The sequence below is a fragment of the Erinaceus europaeus genome, chromosome 4, assembly GCF_950295315.1.
Source record: "Erinaceus europaeus chromosome 4, mEriEur2.1, whole genome shotgun sequence".
NCBI lineage: Eukaryota > Metazoa > Chordata > Mammalia > Eulipotyphla > Erinaceidae > Erinaceus > Erinaceus europaeus.
This window is the reverse complement of record NC_080165.1, coordinates 87928054-87948154: the sequence shown is the minus strand read 5'-3', so window position 1 is coordinate 87948154 and position 20101 is coordinate 87928054. Positions and strand designations below refer to the sequence as shown.

At 35.8% G+C, this 20101-nt stretch overlaps 1 protein-coding gene across 2 annotated transcripts in view; it reads right to left on the bottom strand.

The window, feature by feature from the left end:
• Positions 1 to 1412: 1412 nt before the first annotated feature.
• HMGCLL1 (3-hydroxy-3-methylglutaryl-CoA lyase like 1) overlaps positions 1413 to 20101 on the bottom strand; it is a 201917-nt gene continuing 183228 nt past the window's right edge. For both annotated transcript variants that reach the window (XM_060190010.1, XM_007516493.3), the window contains 2 exons: positions 7367 to 7492; positions 1413 to 1741 (listed from right to left, as the gene is read on the bottom strand). In XM_060190010.1, the coding sequence (XP_060045993.1) occupies positions 1640 to 1741; positions 7367 to 7492 (228 nt within the window). In that variant the 3' untranslated portion in view covers positions 1413 to 1639. The remainder of the gene's footprint in view (positions 1742 to 7366; positions 7493 to 20101) is intronic.

Here is a 20101-nt window from a genome sequence, read left to right as displayed (position 1 = left end):
TATTTATAGTTCCAGCTCCAAGCCCCAGCAATAACCCTGGAGGGAAAAAAATGATTTCCTTCAGTTCCATACTTGTTATAGCAAAAGATATTTCATCATTTCTGACAGTGAAGAGGACTCTGTGTTGTGTGTATGTGTAGCCTGTACTCTGTTTGCTTCCTGCTTACTCCCACTTTCCCAAATGTAAAGAGTTACTCAGTCTTCTGGAATAAATGATTCTTCTCTACCACCAAACACAATCCAATAAATTTGCTTTTTCCATGGTAATCTGGGTTGGTTTTGCCAATTATTAGCTTTTCCTTATGATTCATATTATTGTATATCTTTCAAGTTAAGCTAGTTGTAATCAATACTTCTTTTTTTTACTTAACTTTCTTTTCTTCCAGTGGTTTTGATGAATATTTAATAGAAAATCTACAGTGCCTACTTTTATACATCAAGATATATTCAAATTTACTCAAAGATAAAATCACCTGTACTATTGGAGAACCCTGCATTAATAACACAAGAGCTGTTTCAGACCTGCATGTAATAATATTGCCTACTTTTGATCTGCATAGGTAATAGAAATGTCTTCTTTTAATATGGTCCTTCTGCTCTTTTTCTCAACTTTAACACATTAATTTTTGCTACTTCTGGCAATGCTCTCCAATACAAAAGATAAAATTTCAGTTATTTCACCACTTAAAATAAACATGAAAAGCCAACCAAAACAAATAAGCAACCTCCCCCAACCTGTATTAATAGAGACAGTTATTTTAAGAATTAAAAACTGTCTTAATATTCTTAGGATTACAATGGTAGTTCTTTGGCCAAGTTGGATATAAACCAAAAACAACAAATGTAGATTATGGCACAAGTATCAATCCATTCTCATCACTGTATTTAGACTTCAGGATGAAAATCCTTCCTTATAGTTTTCAATAGTCAAGTAAAACCTGGTTTTTACTAGAACCGATAAAAGGCAAAGTATGGTAAATTAGATGCATGTAACAAACACGGGAGGTCGCGATATGTTTCCAGGATATGGAATCTTGCCATTTACCACAGCCACTTGGAACAAGATAAAGTCATTGAAATAGTTAACAGATGTTAGCCTTACTTGAAATATAAAAGTTCTACTGCTAAAAATTATGTAGGGTCAGATGGAGTTTTGGCACTTGGTCCATAACTTAACTGACTTAGCAAATAGAAAGTCAAGATCCAGAGACAGAGAGCATAACATCAAGGCCACACACTTTGCACACTGTGCAGGAGTTCATAAACCACTGACAATATGTACACTGTGTTAAGCCAGCTTGATTAAGTATTAACATGGCATTTGATACTTAGGGAAATCTGAAGTCAATTTTCACGTCTACTAAATTAAAAAGTTATTTCTGCAAAAGCAAAAAAGTAGACTTTTCTCCAAGTTCAAGAGCATGTCTATAGGTTTTATTATTAATCCTTTACTTGCAAAATTCTAGCTGATAACCAGCATGGCTTTTTTGTTGACTTTGTAATACTTTTCAAAAGTATCTTCATTTTGCCACTCTTTTATATTATTTCAAATTTCAAATAAATTAAGAGTAACGATTTTCAGACCACTCTCCATAACTGAAATGAATCTACTCAGCTTTAAGTCACAAATTTATTCAGGTCAAGCACTGAAGGAGGTTTGTGCTACTTTAGAGTTTGTTGTTTTATTCACAGCTTTGCAAATAAAGTCACCAGCTTCCATCACTTTATAAAGATCCACACCCTAGTGAGAGGAACAAAAAATATCAGGTAGAAAGGGAACTTAGAATAAAGAAGACAATTCTATTAGTAAATAGTCATTTAAATTCAGTAAACAATCATTGTCATTATTGATTTGGAGATAACAAGTTATTTTTATGAATCATTTCAGAGGACATTTCACATTTTTCTGCTTTATTAATACATATCTTGATTTCTCTCACTCTTGTATAAAGTTACTGACATAGTTCACTTATCTGATTGTAATTCAAACTGGCACCTGAACTCTAGAAGAGAGAATGAATCTAGGAACACTATAAAATGTCAAAGTAGACTAATTAAAATAATAATGGCTTGGTGGAAATGTAATAGATAAGAATAGAGGAAACATGTTCAGTGGGGAAACAATTACAGAAACCAGACCTTCCACCTTCTGTATCCCACAATGACCTTTGGTCCATACTCCCAGAGGGTTAAAGAATAGGAAAGCTATCAGAGGAGGGGATGGGATAAGGAGTTCTGGTGGTGGGAATTGTGTGGAGTTGTACCCCTCTTATCCTATGGTTTTGTCAATGTTTCCTTTTTATAAATAAAAAAATTAAAAAATTAAAAAAATGTTTAAAAGAAGAGGAAACTTAAAGGAATTACAGATAGAAAAAAACATTTATGACTGAGTTCTCTCTCTCTCTCTTTTTTTTCTGTCCTTCTCAGTTACCTGACTTTGTAAAGTCAGGTATATGTATTTTTTCTTCATTAAAATAAAATAAATATGCTGGCTATTAAAAAAAAGAATAATGGAAACAGCAATAGTTGATTAAACTCTTAAGAAATGCAGGAAAGATGAAGGTTTATTTTAACCATGCTTAGAATTATTGCTGTTCTTGAACATTTATGTTATTTAAGGAGATATGTGTAGGCCAAATAAAGTGAAGTAGTATTTAGTCCACATCTGAAACTTGTTCGCCTAACTATACTGTCTGAAAGCATAAACAGGATCAATAAAGGCTTAGGTAAATCCATGGATGACAGATAGGTAGTTGGGTCTGAAGGCCATGTTCGGTGTATCATTATCTAAGGTTGAATAGGTCACCATCCAGTTCTCCTGCAGCATCTTTGCTACCACTAGGGGAGGTAGAGTATTGGATTAACCCAGAATTTGCCCTCATATAGTGCTTCATGAACTCTTGTGTCCTCCCTCGTTATGAATACAAATACTGAACACTTTAAACTGAGCATGCGCAAGTTTTCTACTCAAAAGTATTTTTTACTATTTATGTCAGTCATTTTCTTGAACTCAACAAATGTAACTGTTCACAGGGGCTTTTCATAATGATTGTAAAAAGATCATCATTTAATTTAGTCAGTGCTCTCAAGAATGTTCAGAGTACCATTTTTCCATTGTAGTTTACTTCCGTCTATTTGATTTTTTAAAAACTTCTTTTTAAGATATTTACTTATTTATTCAATAGAGAAATTGAGAAGGGTGGGGGAGATTCTTGCAGCCCCACTTCACCACTTGTGACGCTTCTCCCGTGGCCAAGTGTGGACTGGGTGCTTGAACCTAAGTTCTTGAGCATTGTAACATGTGCACTCAACTGGATGTGCCGCTGCCTGGCCCTTCTCTCTATTTGAGAATGATCAAGAAAAATATTTTGAAAAGCTACAGGAGTAAGAGATTTCCATAACCTATTCTAAAGTTGTTGATAGGGTACTAACATTTGCTTTGGTTTGAGGTACTTGGTTTTGATAAGTGATTTCCATAACCTACTTTAAAATTGTTGATAGGGTACTAACATTTGCTTTAGTTTGAGGCACTTGGTTTTGTTGCGATAAAGGAGGAGTAGATGGAGTACCTATTAGGCAAACTTCAGGTCACCATCCTAATGCAATGATAATTACAATTTATAATTAGCTATATGTGTCTTTTTCTAAATGGAATGGTAGGAAGATTTTAGTCATCAATTTTCACTACTTTACAAAGAATTCCTTTCATGAAAGTTATACAATAGAATTTGGCTTCAAATCCAAGAAAACCATTCACATTGTCCTATCATTTTATTAACTGCATATATAATAATGTAATATTGCATTTTTTTCTTAAATAACTTCTCAGGAGCTTTAGAATGCCACATGCACTGGGATATGTTCCTGGGTTCTGAGAAACTTTGAGTGATTTCTGCCTTTAAGATACCTATAATTAAGAATGTAATATCAACCACAAAAGAGAAAAATTCATACTAGAGTTAAAGAGTACAGATGTAGACATGCTTAGACAGTTAGGATAGCAGGGATGCAGGGCAGTCAACTCACTGAGGAAAAGGAAACAGAAGCACTGTTTCCAGGAAGGGTACTAGAAATGTAGTTACCAACATGTGTATTATGTTTAGGGTATCAATAGAAATGATAGGGCATTTTAGCAAAGAGTAGGTGCCTTTATAAGAGTTGTGAAAAATATCATGGCATATGTGGAGAGTGATGACCAGAGGGGACTATAAAATGTTTAAGCAGGCTGCTTATGTAAAAGGACACAGCCCTATTTTTCAGGAAATGAGAATCCACTGATTAAAGTACTAGAAGAAGCAAAGAATAATTAATTTTATAAAACATAATTTTGTTATATTCTATTTATTTTTATTTCCTCCTAGGTTATAGGTGGGGCTCGGTGTCTACATAAAAAACAAAAAAACAAAATCACCATTCTCAGTGGCCATTTTTCCCCTTTCTTTTTTATTTAATAAGACACAGAAAAATTGAGATAGAAGGGAGAGGTAAAGAGGGAGAGAGAAAGAAAAACACTTGCAGCACAGTTGTACTGTCCTTGAAGCTTCCCTCCTGTAGGTGGAGAACAGTAGCTTGTGCCTGGTTCCTTGACTATGGTAATGTGTACGCTCTACCAAATATACTACTGTCAAGACCTAAAATTTTATTTAGGGGGCAGAGCCAAGATTCCAGATGCTAGCAGGATGCGACCAGACTACCCTGGACAGAAAAAACCCACCAACATGCCTTGGAGTTTCACTTCCCCAGAGTCCTTCCCCACTAGGGAAAGAGAGACAGGATGGGAGTATGGATCAACCTGTCAACGCCCAAGTTCAGTGGGAAAGCAATTACAGAAACCAGACCTTCAACCTTCTGCATCCCACAATGATCTTGGATCCACACTCCCAGAGGGTTAAAAAATAGGAAAGCTATCAGGGGAGGGGATGGGATATGGAGTTCTGATGTTGGGAATTGTGTGGAGTTGTACCCCTCTTATCCTATGGTTTTGTCACTGTTTCCTTTTTATATAAAATTTATTTTAGATGAAATTCTCAGGGCTGGGTGGTGGCGCACCTGGTTGAGCACATGTATTACAATGTGCAAGGACCCAGGTTCAAGCCCCCGGTCCCCACTTGCAGGAGGAAAGCTTTGCGAGTGGTGAAGTAGTGCTGCAGGTGTCTCTCTGTCTCTCTCCCTCTCTATCACTCTTGATTTCTGGCTATCTCTATCCAATAAATAAATATAATAATAAAAAAATTCTCTGATGGTAGCATGGTAGAAGCACTCCAACTTATTAAGAAGTCAGCAGACCAGGTAGAGAATGACATATAGGAAAGTAAGGACTTGGTGTTAACTAATGAATCCAAGGATATTAAGGAAAGGGCAAACAGCCACAGAATTTTAGATGTCAAATCAGTTCTTGGTGTTTGATTAGGTTTTGGAGTGATAGTGACTCTGGGCTCTGAAGAGAATTTGTACTTATTAGCTTGCTGAATTATATTCTGATACCCAACATGATAATCTTCCTTGAATTGTCATATTTCTAGCAATAAGACATTATGCATTTGACACGTATCAAGCATCAGCTGGGTTCAATTTAGTCATCTACATAGAAAAGAAAGGATTTCTTTTTTCATATAGTTTTTGTAGTGGTAGTATATTTCTTCTAGAAATGATCATTACTTTGTAAATACAATGTATATTTATTTCTATTCAATTAGCAATAACTATTGTTTAATGCTAAATGATGTTGGTCTTTCAATGAATATTAATGGACAATTCAACAAGCATTGGGCATACATAATGTAATGATTGTTCTCTGGTGCATGGGGACCTAGATAAAGAAACGAAGTCACCATGCATTTAAAATTAAATGTAAAGAGTGGTGTAGCTCCTGGTAGTTGAAAGCACAAGATTAAGTGGTGGAGGTGAAAAATACAATGGTACAGAGTTGATGTTGCAGAAATGTTATGTTTGTGTAAGTAAGAGGAGAACAGAGAAGAAAGATGCTTTAGAAAGAGAAATTTTCATTTTGACATCCAGATGTTGCTTCTACCACTCAGAAAACATTTTTAACCAATTCTACATATAATTAACTTCTGAAAACTTTTCTGTTTCCATTTGTGCATATTTCTTATTTTCTTACAAATCATTTTATTGGGTGGATAGTAATTTAAAGTATGGTTGCTAACACATGCATGTACTTTTTCATCTCCTCAAAAAAGGTGTCTGCACACTCTCCTACCCCCCAACTTAGGTCCTCCCAGTATCTTGCATCAGATCCCTAAGTATTTTTTAACTTGCATATTTCTCTCTCTCTCTCTCTCTCTCTCTCTCTCCCTCTCTCTCTCTCTCTCTCCCCCCCCGTGTGTGTGTGTGTGTGTGTGTGTGTGTGTGTGTGTGTGTGTGTGTGTTTCTTTAAAGCTTTATAGATTAAAAGGTCATGGTAGGTGCCCACCTGTGGCTCACTTGGTTGAAAGCACCTGGGCTCAAGTCCCTGCTCCCCACCTGTGGAAGGGCAGGGGGAGCTTCACATGTGGTGAAGCAGTGCTGTATCTTTCTCTCTCTCATTGTCTCCCATTCGTTCTCAATTTCTCTCTGTTTCTATGCAATGTTTGTTTTTTTTAATTTGTCACGTTAATAATCACATGACAAAACATACTTTTATTATTTATTTATTCTCTTTGGTTGCCTTTGTTGTATTCTTGTTGTATTTATTATTGTTGTTGTTGATGTCGTCATTGTTGGATAGGGCAGAGAGAAATGGAGAAAGGAGGGGAAGACAAGAGGGAGAGAGACACCTGCAGACCTGCTTCACTGACTGTGAAGTGACTCTCTGCAGGTGGGAAGCTAGGGGCTCAAACTGGGATCCTTATGCTGGTCCTTGTGTTTTGCTTCACCTGCACTTAACCCGCTGCACTACAGCCTGACTCCCAAGGGGCTTACTTTCATGGAGATTAGATCTTGTAGAGAGCTTTTTTGTTTGTTTGTTTGCTTGTTATCCAATAACCTACATGCTAAGTATTATTAAGCTCTATTTTCCATTGGCCATTTAAAAAGTGTCTGGGCTTTTGTCCAAAAGTCCTGTTGTCACTGTGAGAAAATCAAGATCTCAGTTTCCTCCAAGAAAAATATCCACACTAAAAAAATAAAAAAAATAAAAAACCTTGGTGTATGCAAATTCAAATCAGTACTCTGTAGGTCATGAAGCATTGTAAAAATGGAAAATAGTAGCATTACTGGTTTTTCTTCAAAGAATTACTGTACACTTGAATAAATAGCTAAAGTACAGTAAAACTTTGACCTCAAAATTGTTTACTAAATCTGAAACACATTTCAATTTGGATCTGTAAGGAATGCGTGAATATTAAAACATGTCAAATTAACTTACTGTGTTGAGCCCCAGGCCATTAAGCATATATAGCAAATCTTCTGTGGCTACATTTCCAGAAGCACCTTTTGCATAAGGGCAACCACCTAATCCAGAGACAGCAGAGTCCACCACGTTAATCCCCATCTGAAAAACAAAGTAAAGCACCCCAGGCTTGTTTATTCATTCCATGGAAAATCTGGCATTTATATTTAACATTTCTAAAGAACCTGTCATCCAAACATTCTTACTTAGCCACCTGCTGCTAGAACAGTCCTTGAGGTTCTAAGGGGAAAGAAGTTGATTTATTTACTAATTCTGTCTTATTCAGTAACAATGTCTAAATAACTTGGATATTATGCTAAGGATATTGGAAACGTAAATAGGTTTACATAAAAATTAAAATGGTACTGTCCATTAGTAATAGAACAAATGTAGGTACACAAAATTTGAGAACCTATATTCCCAGGATGTATAGGTTCTTCAACTAATAGTCTAGGTTTATTATTCTTTTTTTGATTTCTTTATTGGGGAATTAATGTTTTATATTCGACAGTAAATACAATAGTTTGTATATGCATAACATGTCCCAGTTTTCCATATAACAATACAACCTCCACTAGGTCCTCTGTCATTCTTTTTCTAGCTTTATTTTTAAAACAGTATATATAATTAAGCATTCCCTCCAGCATCTCAACTCAACATCATGAAGACAGGTTGAGGGTGGAAGGAGACACTTTATTTGAAATAGTACTTCAACCAGTCAATCCACTCACTATTTCTTGAAATCATTTCAAAATTTGAAATTCTTCAAAAATTATTTCATAATTTTGCACCTCAAACCCTGTTGCTTTGAAAGAAATGAAATGATTAAGCACCAGTTCACATGTATTGTGTCATTAGTATATGCTAAATTTTCAAGTATTAAAATCATATAAAAGTGCACAAGATAAACTCTTCTATAGTTCTCAAAGCATAGATGAAGTAACTTCAGTGTCTTTTGAAAATTTGTAGTTATGATTTGTGACCTCTGAAACTGCAAGTTTGTAAATGTTTTATTTATTTTGGATATTAAAGGTGTAAGAGGTCAGTGTAGCATGAACAAATTATAGAAACTGAACACAAATGAGTCTAAAACAGACACAGGTTATCAGATTTGAATGATGCAGAAGATAGGCAGATATATTCCTCTGTTAAAGGTGAGAGCTGATTGTTAAAAGCCATCAACATACTTTATCTGATTCCTTGCCCCTGGGAATTGGTGAAAAAGTAACATGACCTCACCTAAAATGAGAAACACTTGAAAGTTGACCTCTTGCCCTCTAATCAGATTAGCGGATCTCAATTATGGGATCAGGGTTATAATTTGCTGCATATGCACAGAACTTGTGATTTAAGTGAGCAATCTAGTTTGGGATCTGAAATACTCATTTATAAACAATATCCTAGATACTGGCCTTCAAAGTACTTTCTTTTTTGATAAACTCTTCTTTTTTCATTATTGGGGGGTTAATGGTTTACAGTTGACAGTTAAATACAGTAGTTTATACCTGTGTAACATTTCTCAGTTTTCCACATAACAATTCAATCTCCACTAGGTCCTCCTCTGCCATCATGTTCCAGTTCATGAACCCTCCTCCCACCCGAGACTTTTACTTTGAATTTTAGAATAGTTTCAGATAAAAAAAATAAATAAATAAAGGTTAAAAAACAAAAGTGAAGAACAAAGAATTCCAAGATAGTACTCACTTAGTTTCCCTTTATCTTTCACCATTATGGCATATTTCTTGCAACCAATGAACAAATACCAGTGCTGTTGACTAAATTTCATACACTACTCATAGTTATTTAATTTTCAGCCCAATGTCTTTGATCTGTTGTAGGAACTCTTCCAAGATACCACATTATGTTGACTCTGGTTCTTCTGGGATGTGATAATTTTGCAGGTTCTATCTTTGCTGTTCTTGACAACTTTGAGTGGTACTTAACATGTTTTCTACAATGTTCATGTTTTTTGGTTTATCTGATGTTTTCCTCATACTTTGAGTCTTATACAACTAATGTTCTTCTACAGCTAAATAATGTTCTGAAAATTTGTTTGGAATACAGAGCTGAACTGCAGTCTCAATGCATAATATGAAGGACTTATGTGGACTATCAACATGATTTATGACTGATGAGGTAGTGTCTGCCATGGTTTCTGCACTGTAAAGCCCCCAATCCACCTCCCAATTTACACACTGTACTCTGCAAAAAAAAAAAAAGTCACTGTATAATTTACATTATATAAGCAAATAGAATATCTATATAAATTAGCTAAAAGTATCCCATATGGGAGATTAGCTTATTATCTCATGATTTCTGTCTTTATGAGTAGGGATCATGAACATTGTTTTGTACTTCGAATTATATTCCAATATGAATTTATATAGATTGTTGTTCAGGTTATTTGAAATTTGGTTCTCGGTAGTTCTTTCATTTGGTTCCTATGGCATGCCAAGGGGTACATTTTTTGAGTTTCTCTTCTACATTGTCCCGTGCATGACTTACAATGTCTACCTAGACTTGAGATATAAGATACAAATCTATTCCCAAATCCATGTCACTCTTTGAGCCCTTTAGTAGGTTCTCAAATCTAATCTGTTTGCTCATGCCCCTTTATCACTTTATTCCTCAATATGACAAGGCTTGAATAGCTTTTCTCCAATCATCACAAAATCTCTCCAGTAATGATCTCAAAAGTTCAATTATTTTTCAGTGTTAACAATGAAAAAGCTAGCATAGATCCATTTAAGATAGTCTACATTTGTTATGAAGCAAAATACTAAATACAAGGAACTATGCTCCAGAAGTGAAATCTACAGCATTGTCAAGTAATTGGGAAAGACAAATCTTAAGGGAGTGCAGTACATCTGAAACTTGCAATGTATGCTGCAATATTTCTTCAATAAAATGAAATAAGGTAACTGAAGGGAAATGAAGAACAAAAAGACAATTTTTTTCTAGTGTTAAATTTTTCAGAGCTTTTTTCAGTAATAATTCATGAATCTTAAGTAAACAGAAGAGGCATAAAAGTGAGTAGATATGGCTGAATTTAGGTGTTTTACTATAAAATATAGCACAACTATATACTCACAACAAATAAAATTTAAAATAATTAAAATTAAAAACCAATCCAAACTATCTATATTAATCATACTATGATTATAAAATGATATGATAAACCACATATGGCTAAATTACATATATATATATTTAAATATTCGTTTATTCCCTTATGTTGCCCTTGTTGTTTTATTGTTGTAGTTGTTATTGTTGTCGTCGTTGTTGGACAGGACAGAGAGAAATGGAGATAGGAGGGGAAGACAGACAGGGTGAGAGAAAAATGGACACCTGCAGACTTACTTCACCACCTGTGAAGCAACTCCCCTGCAGGTGGAGAGAAGGCTCCAACCGGGATCCTTATGCGTTCCTTGCTCTTTGTGTGACTAAATTATATTTTAAAGGGAATAAGTAAAATAGAGAATGCTATAACTAAATAGGTTTATCCTGTTAAAAAAAAAAGAGAATGAGAAAAGTACACAAAAATGCTAATAGTAGTGATCACTAGGTAAGTGATGTACTTATAGGCACGTATTTTAATTTTGGTTTTGTTTCCAATGATCTTTCAAAGAATAATTACATATAAAATACAAAATGAAAAAATTATAAACTTTGCCCTATAATGGTAGCAAAGTAAATAAATGAGACTTCAGTATGAGGAAATCTAAAACTCTGGTAAAGTATCTGTATCTTCCTGTATATGAGGCCCTGGGTTAGAGTTCCAGAAGCACATGGAAGCACCACGGGTTGTGAAGTAGGGCTGTGATGTGTGTGTGTGTGTGTGTGTGGTGTGTGTGCATAAACACACAGAATTATTATTGTTGCACTATAAATTACAGAATCAAGAGTATATTTTGTTTAGAAAGTGCATCTTGAAAGTAACCACCAGGTGGCAGTGTAGCACCAGACTCCACTAAATTATCTTCAACTATATTATATCCCAGTCCAAGAAAATGGTTTATAAATAAAATGTTTATTTACATTCAAATAATTTTTTTATTCCCTTTTGTTGCCCTTGTTGTTTTATTGTTGTAGTTATTATTGTTGTTGTCATTGTTGGATAGGACAGAGAGAAATGGAGAGAGGAGGGGAAGACAGAGAGGAGGAGAGAAAGATAAGACACCTGCAGACCTGCTTCACTGCCTGTGAAGCGACTCTCCTGCATGTGGGGAGCCAGGGTTCGAACCGGGATCCTTATGCCGATCCTTGAGCTTTGTGCCACCTGCGCTTAGCCCGCTGCACTACAGCCCGACTCCCTCAAATAATTTTTTACCTTAAAAATGAGGAAGTTTCATTAATGATATAAACCACACAAACTGGCTCAATATATTCAGTATCCTTTCCTTTTAATATGTTTACTAGGCACATTATATGTGCCAGGAACTCAAAATCCTATAACTCAGGGAGCTGCAGCAGGAAGAAGCTTATTAGAAATTTTATTTACTACATATTTTCTGGGTCCCTATGAAGTATTTCATTATTATAAAATGCACAATTCATTATATTAATTCAATATTTCATTATTATAAAATGAATAATTCTAGAGTTCAGGGAAATCATTTTCCTTAAGTTTCAACAAACCCCAAACTCAAAATATTGAGATTTTTATGACTCACATTTTTCTCAAAGGTTCATGATTAAAAACATTAATCCAGTGACCTCTTAAAATGCCATAAACTTGCTGAATTGTTATTTATATATTGTCTGCTTAACTTATCCAGATTGTGCTAAGACTGAAGAGCTGAGGAAGATGAGAGAAATATCAGTAGTTATATTTTATAGAAACTAGGAAGACGGGAGTCGTGCTGTAGCACAGTGTTAGGTTAAGCGCAGGTGGCGCAAAGCACAAGGACTGGCAAAAGGATCCCGGTTCGAACCCGGCTCCCCCGTGCAGGGGAGTCGCTTCACAGGCGGTGAAGCAGACTGCAGGTGTCTATCTTTCCTCCTCTGTCTTCCCCTCCTCTCTCCATTTCTCTCTATCCTATCCATCAACGACAACAACAATAATTACTACAACAATAAAACAACAAGGGCAACAAAAGGGAATAAATAAAAAAAATAAATATTAAAAAAAAAAAGAAACTAGGAAGACTGCTGGAGAGGGATCAGGAACACAACTGTCTGTACTGCAATACTAGATGGGTCCTGAAGAATCAACTTGTGTGCTGCTTACATATCCAGACCAAGCTGAGAACTCACTGAAAGTCCCATCATGACATTTTCTTGCTGTTATATAGTTCCCAAACAAAACAGAGATGCACTAAGGAACAGAAAAAAACAGTGAAATTTATAAGAATTCTCTATTTGCATGATTTCAGGATATCTACACAACTAAATTGTTATGTATTGAGGATACTTTACTTTCATTGAATAAGCAGAATTTTAGTTTTGTTAATATATTTTTTCTCTTTGCATAACCATTATGCTACCTCCCCACCCTAACCCCCACCATCAAGAATATTTCCTAACAAAGGTAACGTCGGTTAAGCGCATGTAGCACAAAGTGCAAGGACCAGCATAAGGATCCCAGTTTGAATCCACAGCTCCCCACCTGCAGGAGAGTCGCTTTACAGGCGGTGAAGCAGGTCTGCAGGTGTCCGTCTTTCTCTCCTCCTCTGTCTTCCCCTCCTCTCTCCATTTCTCTCTGTTCTACCTAACAACAACAACATCAATAACAACAACAATAATAACTGCAACAACAATAAGAAAACAACAAGGGCAACAAAAGGGAAAATAGATATAGATATAGATGATATAGATATAGATAATGTCTGATAGGAAGTCTAACAATGAGTAAGAGCTACTCAAGAGACATTAAGGCCCATTATTCTAGTTTTAGGGGTACTCATTTGGGAATTATCACATTTAGTACTTCTTCCTTGTTCCTATACTCCACACCATGCCTTTAGGCTAAAAAAATCAAGCACTCACATAAATCCCCAAAGCCTAAATGCCTATGAATTGTCTCCATGACCATGATTTTATTTGTGATTAACTAATTAATTAAGATGATTAAGAAAGCAATTGAGAGGAAAGGAGGAGATAGAGATAAGATACACCTGCAACACTGCTTCATCACTAGTGAAGCTTTCCTTCTGCACGTGGGGACTAGATATTTGAACCCAGGACCTTGTACATGGTGAGCACAACCTTGTACATGCTGTATCACTGCTGGAAACTGACCATGATTTCATTTTATCTCATGAATTTGGCTGAAGTTTGAAGCTACTGACATTCCTGGAGACCAACAGTGTTTGCCTGAACCTTAGAAAACAGAGAGATAGAGGAGAAGTAATCTCCAGTATTCTGGGAGGTAGAAAAAGGTACTGATAGAACATCTTTTTTGCTTCTGTTCTTATTTTTCAACTTTTGTCTATGAGTGGGATCATCCCATATTCATCCTTCTCTTTTTGGTTTGTCTCACTTAACATGAATCTGTCAAGCTCCATCCAAAATGAGGTGAAGAAGGTGAAATCACCACTTTTAATAGCTGAGTAGTATTCCATTCTGTTTATATACCACAAGTTACTCAGCCAAGCATTTGTTTTTGGACACCTGGGTTGTTTCCAGGTTTTGGCTATTACAAATTGTGCTGCTTTGAACATATGTATACACAAATCTTTTTGGGTGGGTGTGTTGGGTTCCTTAAGATATAAGGAATTGCAGGGTCATACAGTAGGTTCCAATTGTAGTCTTCTGAGAGTCCTCCAGACTGCTGTCCACAGGGATTGGACGAATGTACATTCCCACAAGCAGTACAGGAAGGCTACTTTGTCGCCACAATCTCTCCAGCATTTGTTGTGATTACCTTTTTGGATATATGACATTCTCACAGGAGTAAAGTAGAATCTCATTGTTGTCTTTATTTGCACTTCTTTAACAATCAATGACGGAGCATTTTTTTCATATGTTTGTTGGCCTTCTGTATGTCTTTTTTGGTGAATATTCTGTTCATATCTTCTCCACATTTTTTGGATAGGGTCATTTTTGTTGTTGTTATTGAGTTTGGTGGGCTCTTTATATATTTTGGTTATTAGCCTCTTATCTGATGTATGACATGTAAAGATCTTCTCCCATTTTTGTAAGGGGTTGCTTTGTTTGGGTGGTGGCTTCTTTTGCTGTATAGAAGCTTTTTAATTTGATGTAGTCCAATTGGTTTATTTTTGTTTCAGTCCTTCTTGCTGGATTCATATCACTAAAGTGACCTATGCAATTTAGATGTGAAAGAATCCTCCCAATATTTTTCCTCTAAGTATTTGATAGTTTGATTTTAAAATCCAAGTCCTTAATCCATGTGGAATTTATTTTTGTGTTTGATGAAATATAGTGGCCCAGTTTCATTCATATGCATGGTTCCCAAATTTTCAAACGTCATTTGTTGGAAAATCTCCTTTCTCCCATTTAATCGTCTGGGCACCTTTGTGAAAGAATAGATGCCTATAGACGTGGAGGCTTATTTATGGGCTCTCAATTCTATTCCAGTGGCCAGTGTGCCTATTATTGTTAATATTTTTGAAATGCTATCTACTTATTTTTTATCTATTTTATGTAAAATTTTAGATACGTTAAGTAAAATAAGCATTTCTAATAAAGAGAATTGTTCACTTTAGATTTAAGATATTTTGGCGAAAGGCAAATACTCATGTAGGATAAAGTAATTAAAATAAAGGTATTTTTCTGAACTTGTTCCTCATAGCCAATGCTCCTTCTAATAAAGTTACAGTTATCCATTTATGAGACTTTTTTTTTAATTTTTTTTTTAATTTATTTACCCTTTTGTTGCCCTTGTTGTCTTTTTATTGATGCTGTAGTTGTTGTTCTTGATGTTGTCGTTGTTGGATAGGACAGAGAGACATGGAGAGAGGAGGGGAAGACTGAGAGGGGGAGAGAAAGACAGACACCTGCAGACCTGCTTCACCACCTGTGAAGCGACTCCCCTGCAGGTGGGGCGCCGGGGGCTCGAACTGGGATCCTTACGCAGGTCCTTGCGCTTTGCGCCACGTGCGCTTAACCCGCTGCGCTACTGCCCGACTCCCTTATGAGACTTTTTTAAAAACTAGGATAGATACCATTGGTGAATCACTGTACTCTTTACAAAAGCTGAGATTTTGTGTTAAGATGTTTCTCAACCAGCACTTATAGCTATTGTACATCGAATTATAGAAACAACTGAGAAAGAATCTTTATTGTCACACACCTGTGTTGTGAACAAAGCAACATACTTTGCACAGATAATATACAGTCCAATACTTAAATGATCTAAGATATGTATAAAATTTCTATGTAACTAATAACAGGTATATATGTTTTTAAAAGACAACTAAATTGAATCTGATTTATTACTAGTGAAAAGCAGTGTCTTAGTATAACATTTTTCTTCTTTGAAACTTAAATGTCTCATTCATTCACAGTGAGGTGAATTACATACTTAACTTTACTGAGTATACTTCAAATTGAAACAGCAGTTGGGAATAAGAAAATGGAAAATATTTTTTTAAATTTCAATAATGAGAAAATAAAGAATATTAGTGAACATATAATGAAAGCTGATTATATACCACAAATATTAGCTCATGTGTAATACATCTGATAAAACTCCACAAAATCAGTGTAAAGTTGGTAAAATAATGCATGTCCATTTTCCTCAGGAGGACACAGGCTTGGAGAGAACAAACTTATTGATATTACTTTTAAAAAATTTTTATTTATTGGGGGATTAATATTTTACATACAATTGTATGTAAATACAATATTGTAAATACAATAGTTTGTACCTGCATAATATTTATCAGTTTTCCACATAACAATACATCCCCCACTAGGTCCTCTGTCATCCTTTTTGGGCCTGTATTCTCCCCCCGGCACCACCCGCACCCACCTCAGAGTCTTTTACTTTGGTGCAATATGCCAACTCCAGTTCTGGTTCTACTTGTGTTTTCTCTTCTGATCTTGTTTTCCTTTCTTTCTTTTCTTTCTTTCTCTCTTTCTTTCTTTCTTTCTTTCTTTCTTTCTTTCCTTCCTTCCTTCCTTCCTTCTTTCTTTCCTTCTTTCTATCTTTCCTTCTTCCTTTTTTTTCCATTTTTTTTTTTAACCAGAGCACTGTTCAATTCTGGCTTATGGGGATGTGTGGGGGATGATTACAGATGATTACTCTAGGGATATTCTAACTTTGTCTGTTATTAAGTGGGTATCAATAGAAAGTTAGGTAAGTTATTCTCAAATTTTGATGAGCATATAATTTTACTTTAATATGTTTGATATGCACCCTGTGTGCCTAAGAAATTTACTCCGATTCTGCTGGTACCAGAATGCACTTAAGTGACAATGGATTCTGGTCCTTTCAGAAACATCTCAAGTATGAAGGTATCCAGCTCCACCTCCTGACTCCTGTAATGCTTCTAAGCCTGAGACAATCTAGCACCTGAGGTGCTGGCTAAACATGCAATTTCTCTCCTGTGCACCCAAACATTATTTCTTTTCTTATAAAGCATAAGTATATGACTTGTTGCAAACAAAAAGAGGACTTTTATGAATAATAGGATTTGAAAATTACTAACCTTTCAAATTAACTATTTTTTATATTTATTTATTTATTCCCTTGTTGTGGCCCTTGTTGTTTTATTGTTGTAGTTATTATTGTTGTCTGTCTTCATTGCTGGGTAGGACAGAGAGAAATGGAGAGAGGAGGGGAAGACAGAGAGGGGGAAAGAAAGACACCTGCAGACCTGCTTCACCACCTGTGAAGCGACTCCCCTGCAGGTGGGGAGCCAAGGGTGGGAACCGGGATCCTTATGAGGGTCCCTGTGCTTTGCACCATGTGTGCTTAACCCGCTGCACAACCGTCTGACTCCCTCAAGTTAAACTCTTTATATGTAACAGAAAGTATTACTATTCTACCAAACATTGGTTTCCTCTTCTAGAACTTAATCAGTTCCAGAAGAGCTAAAATATATATCTCACCTTTCAGCCACCAAGTTGCAGATGCTACTATGATTCTATCCTGACTTCCCTGGGTAGACCACCTCACTGATGCGTCACTGCTCTGGTCAAAAAATAAAAAAGAAAGAAAAGAAAAGAAAACAAACAAAAAAACACAAGAATGTTGGACCATGTTCCCAGAGGGATAAAGAATAAGGAAGATTCCAGTGGAGGGAATGGATGCAGAATTCTGGGGGTGAGAACTATTTAGAATTATACTTTTGTTACTTTACAATCTTGTTAAACATTATTAAATCACTATTAAAATTTTTAAAAAATGCCTTTTTGTTTATGTATATCTAGCCATTGATGTCCAAGCAAAATAATGAAAATAATTTCCAGAGCTACTTTATTTTGTTTTTAATTTATTATTTCTGCTATTGCCACTAGGATTAATGCTAGGGCTCTGTACCCTATGATACATATGATAAATTCACTGCTCCAGTGGCCATTTTTCCTACATTTTTTTAACCCCGTTTATATTTTATCTAATAGAATAGAGAGGAATTGAGAGGGGGAGAGAGAGGAAAGAGAGAGGGAGGAGAGGGAGAAAGAGAGAGAGAGAGAGGTGTACCTGAAGGCCTGCTTCACTGCTCCTTGCTTGTGAGGACAATGGACTGGAACTCAAGTCTTAGCATTTGGTAATGTGTGAGCTCCACCTGGAGTGCCATTGGCTAGAGCAAGACTTTTATTTTTTAAATATTTATTTATTTATTTATTCATTCCATTTTGTTGCCTTTGTTTAATGTTGTAGTTATTATTGTTGTAGTCATTGTTGGATAGGGCAGAAAGAAATGGAGAGAGGAGTGGAAGACAGAGGGGGAGAGAAAGATAGACACAATGCAGACCTGCTTTATGCAACTCCCCTGTGGGTGGAAAGCAGGGGCTCGAATCAGGATCCTTAGGACAGTCCTTGCACTTTGCGCCACCTGCGCATAACCCACTACACTTAACCTGCTGCGCTACGGCCCGACTCCCCCTAGAACAACTCTTTAACAGTCACATGAAGATATCATTGACCGCTTACAGAATGAAAGGTATAAAATGGAAGGATCCGAAGATCATGAATGACCACCTGGAGGAGAGATGCTCTCTGACAGGAACATGTACTGCAGACTTTCTAGTAAGCAAAGAACAAATATCCCTGTGTCTGAGTCATTCATTTTGGCGTATGCCTTGACTTCAGTATAGTTATTAGAATTAATATACTATTTCATGTGGTTAGACAAAAATCTCACTACTTAACATCTGTATCATTTTTTAACTTTTTGTTAACTATTTGGACTTTTATTCCATTTTATCTCATCTAATGATTTAATATTTCCAACTATCCTTTATATTAATTATTAGGTCTCTGAATTACAATATAAGTAAGTAATTAATCTCAATCTATTTTAAAAACCCAAGCTTCATGTAAGGAAGGACCTAGTAGTATATTTTCAGTTCCTTCATGTTATAATACCCTACCTTTTATGTTTACATATATAAGCCAACAATATGCTGCTACTTCTCTCCTCTTTAGACAGTTATCTCTTAGAGCAGTTAACATTAAGAACAATGCAATTTAATATTGATTTATTAAATACTTGAGTTATCTCAATAAATTTGTCTTGAGTAAGAATAGCAAAGCTTTAGAAGATTAATTAGTAAGTGACAAGGAGTTTGGGAGAAAGTTCAATATCATAAGCCAGTAGGGAAAATGTTTCTCTAAATTCTTACACCATACTTATATATGCTTCCACAATTAAAGAAGATGACAGGTTTAAAAATCTACTGGATTTTTCTATTGACAAATTTTGAAATACTTTCATCAAAGGCAGGACAGGAGGAGAACTGCAATAGATTTAAATGCAGATAGGGAGCATATACTATAGTGTTTAAGAGTTTCAAAATTCAGACTTCTATTTGAAAATGTTCCGTAAACTAAACTTTAATCTTGATAGTAGTACTTTATACCCCTTTCTTTTCAACTGTAAAATTGACACAGTAGACTGATCCATAGGCATGTTATACATTCCATAAAGATTTCCATATCATACGCTTAATATATGATGGCTTGAACTAGTATGTGATGAAGATGTAGAGTGAGAATTAGGACAAAGGGCTGATCAAATAATGAAAGTTAGGGAGGGTTTGTGAACAGAGAGACATGGATAAAATGTGAGAAATCTAAATTGGAAATCCCAAAACATACATCTAACTGAATGGGGCAAAGAATGATACCATACATAGAGAAGAAAATGAACCAATAAAACCTTTAAGAAGTGTGAATGAGATTAAGGTTAGGATAAAAAGATGGAGTTGAGCCAAGGCATTAGTGGAGAAACAGTCCATTAAGGTAAGAGAAAAGATAATTACAGAGATATAGTGTCGCTGTTGGCCCGCAACAACGACACGGACACCAGAGTCTTCTTCCTCAATTCCCTTTATTTTCTTCTTATGGCCACCTTAAGTACCTTTCACTGTTACATAGTCAGCCAATGGGCATTAAGCAAGCATACAGCATTCATAGATGATGCAGCCTTCTACCAATCATAAAACAGTTCACGTGTACAGCACGCAGTCTGTGAAGTTGGATCGTCCAACTTCCGCAAAGTTGTTTACCACTTTACTGGTTTAGCCACCACGTGGCCGGTGCCACCTTAGGGGCGTGATGTGCAGTGTCATTATGGCTCC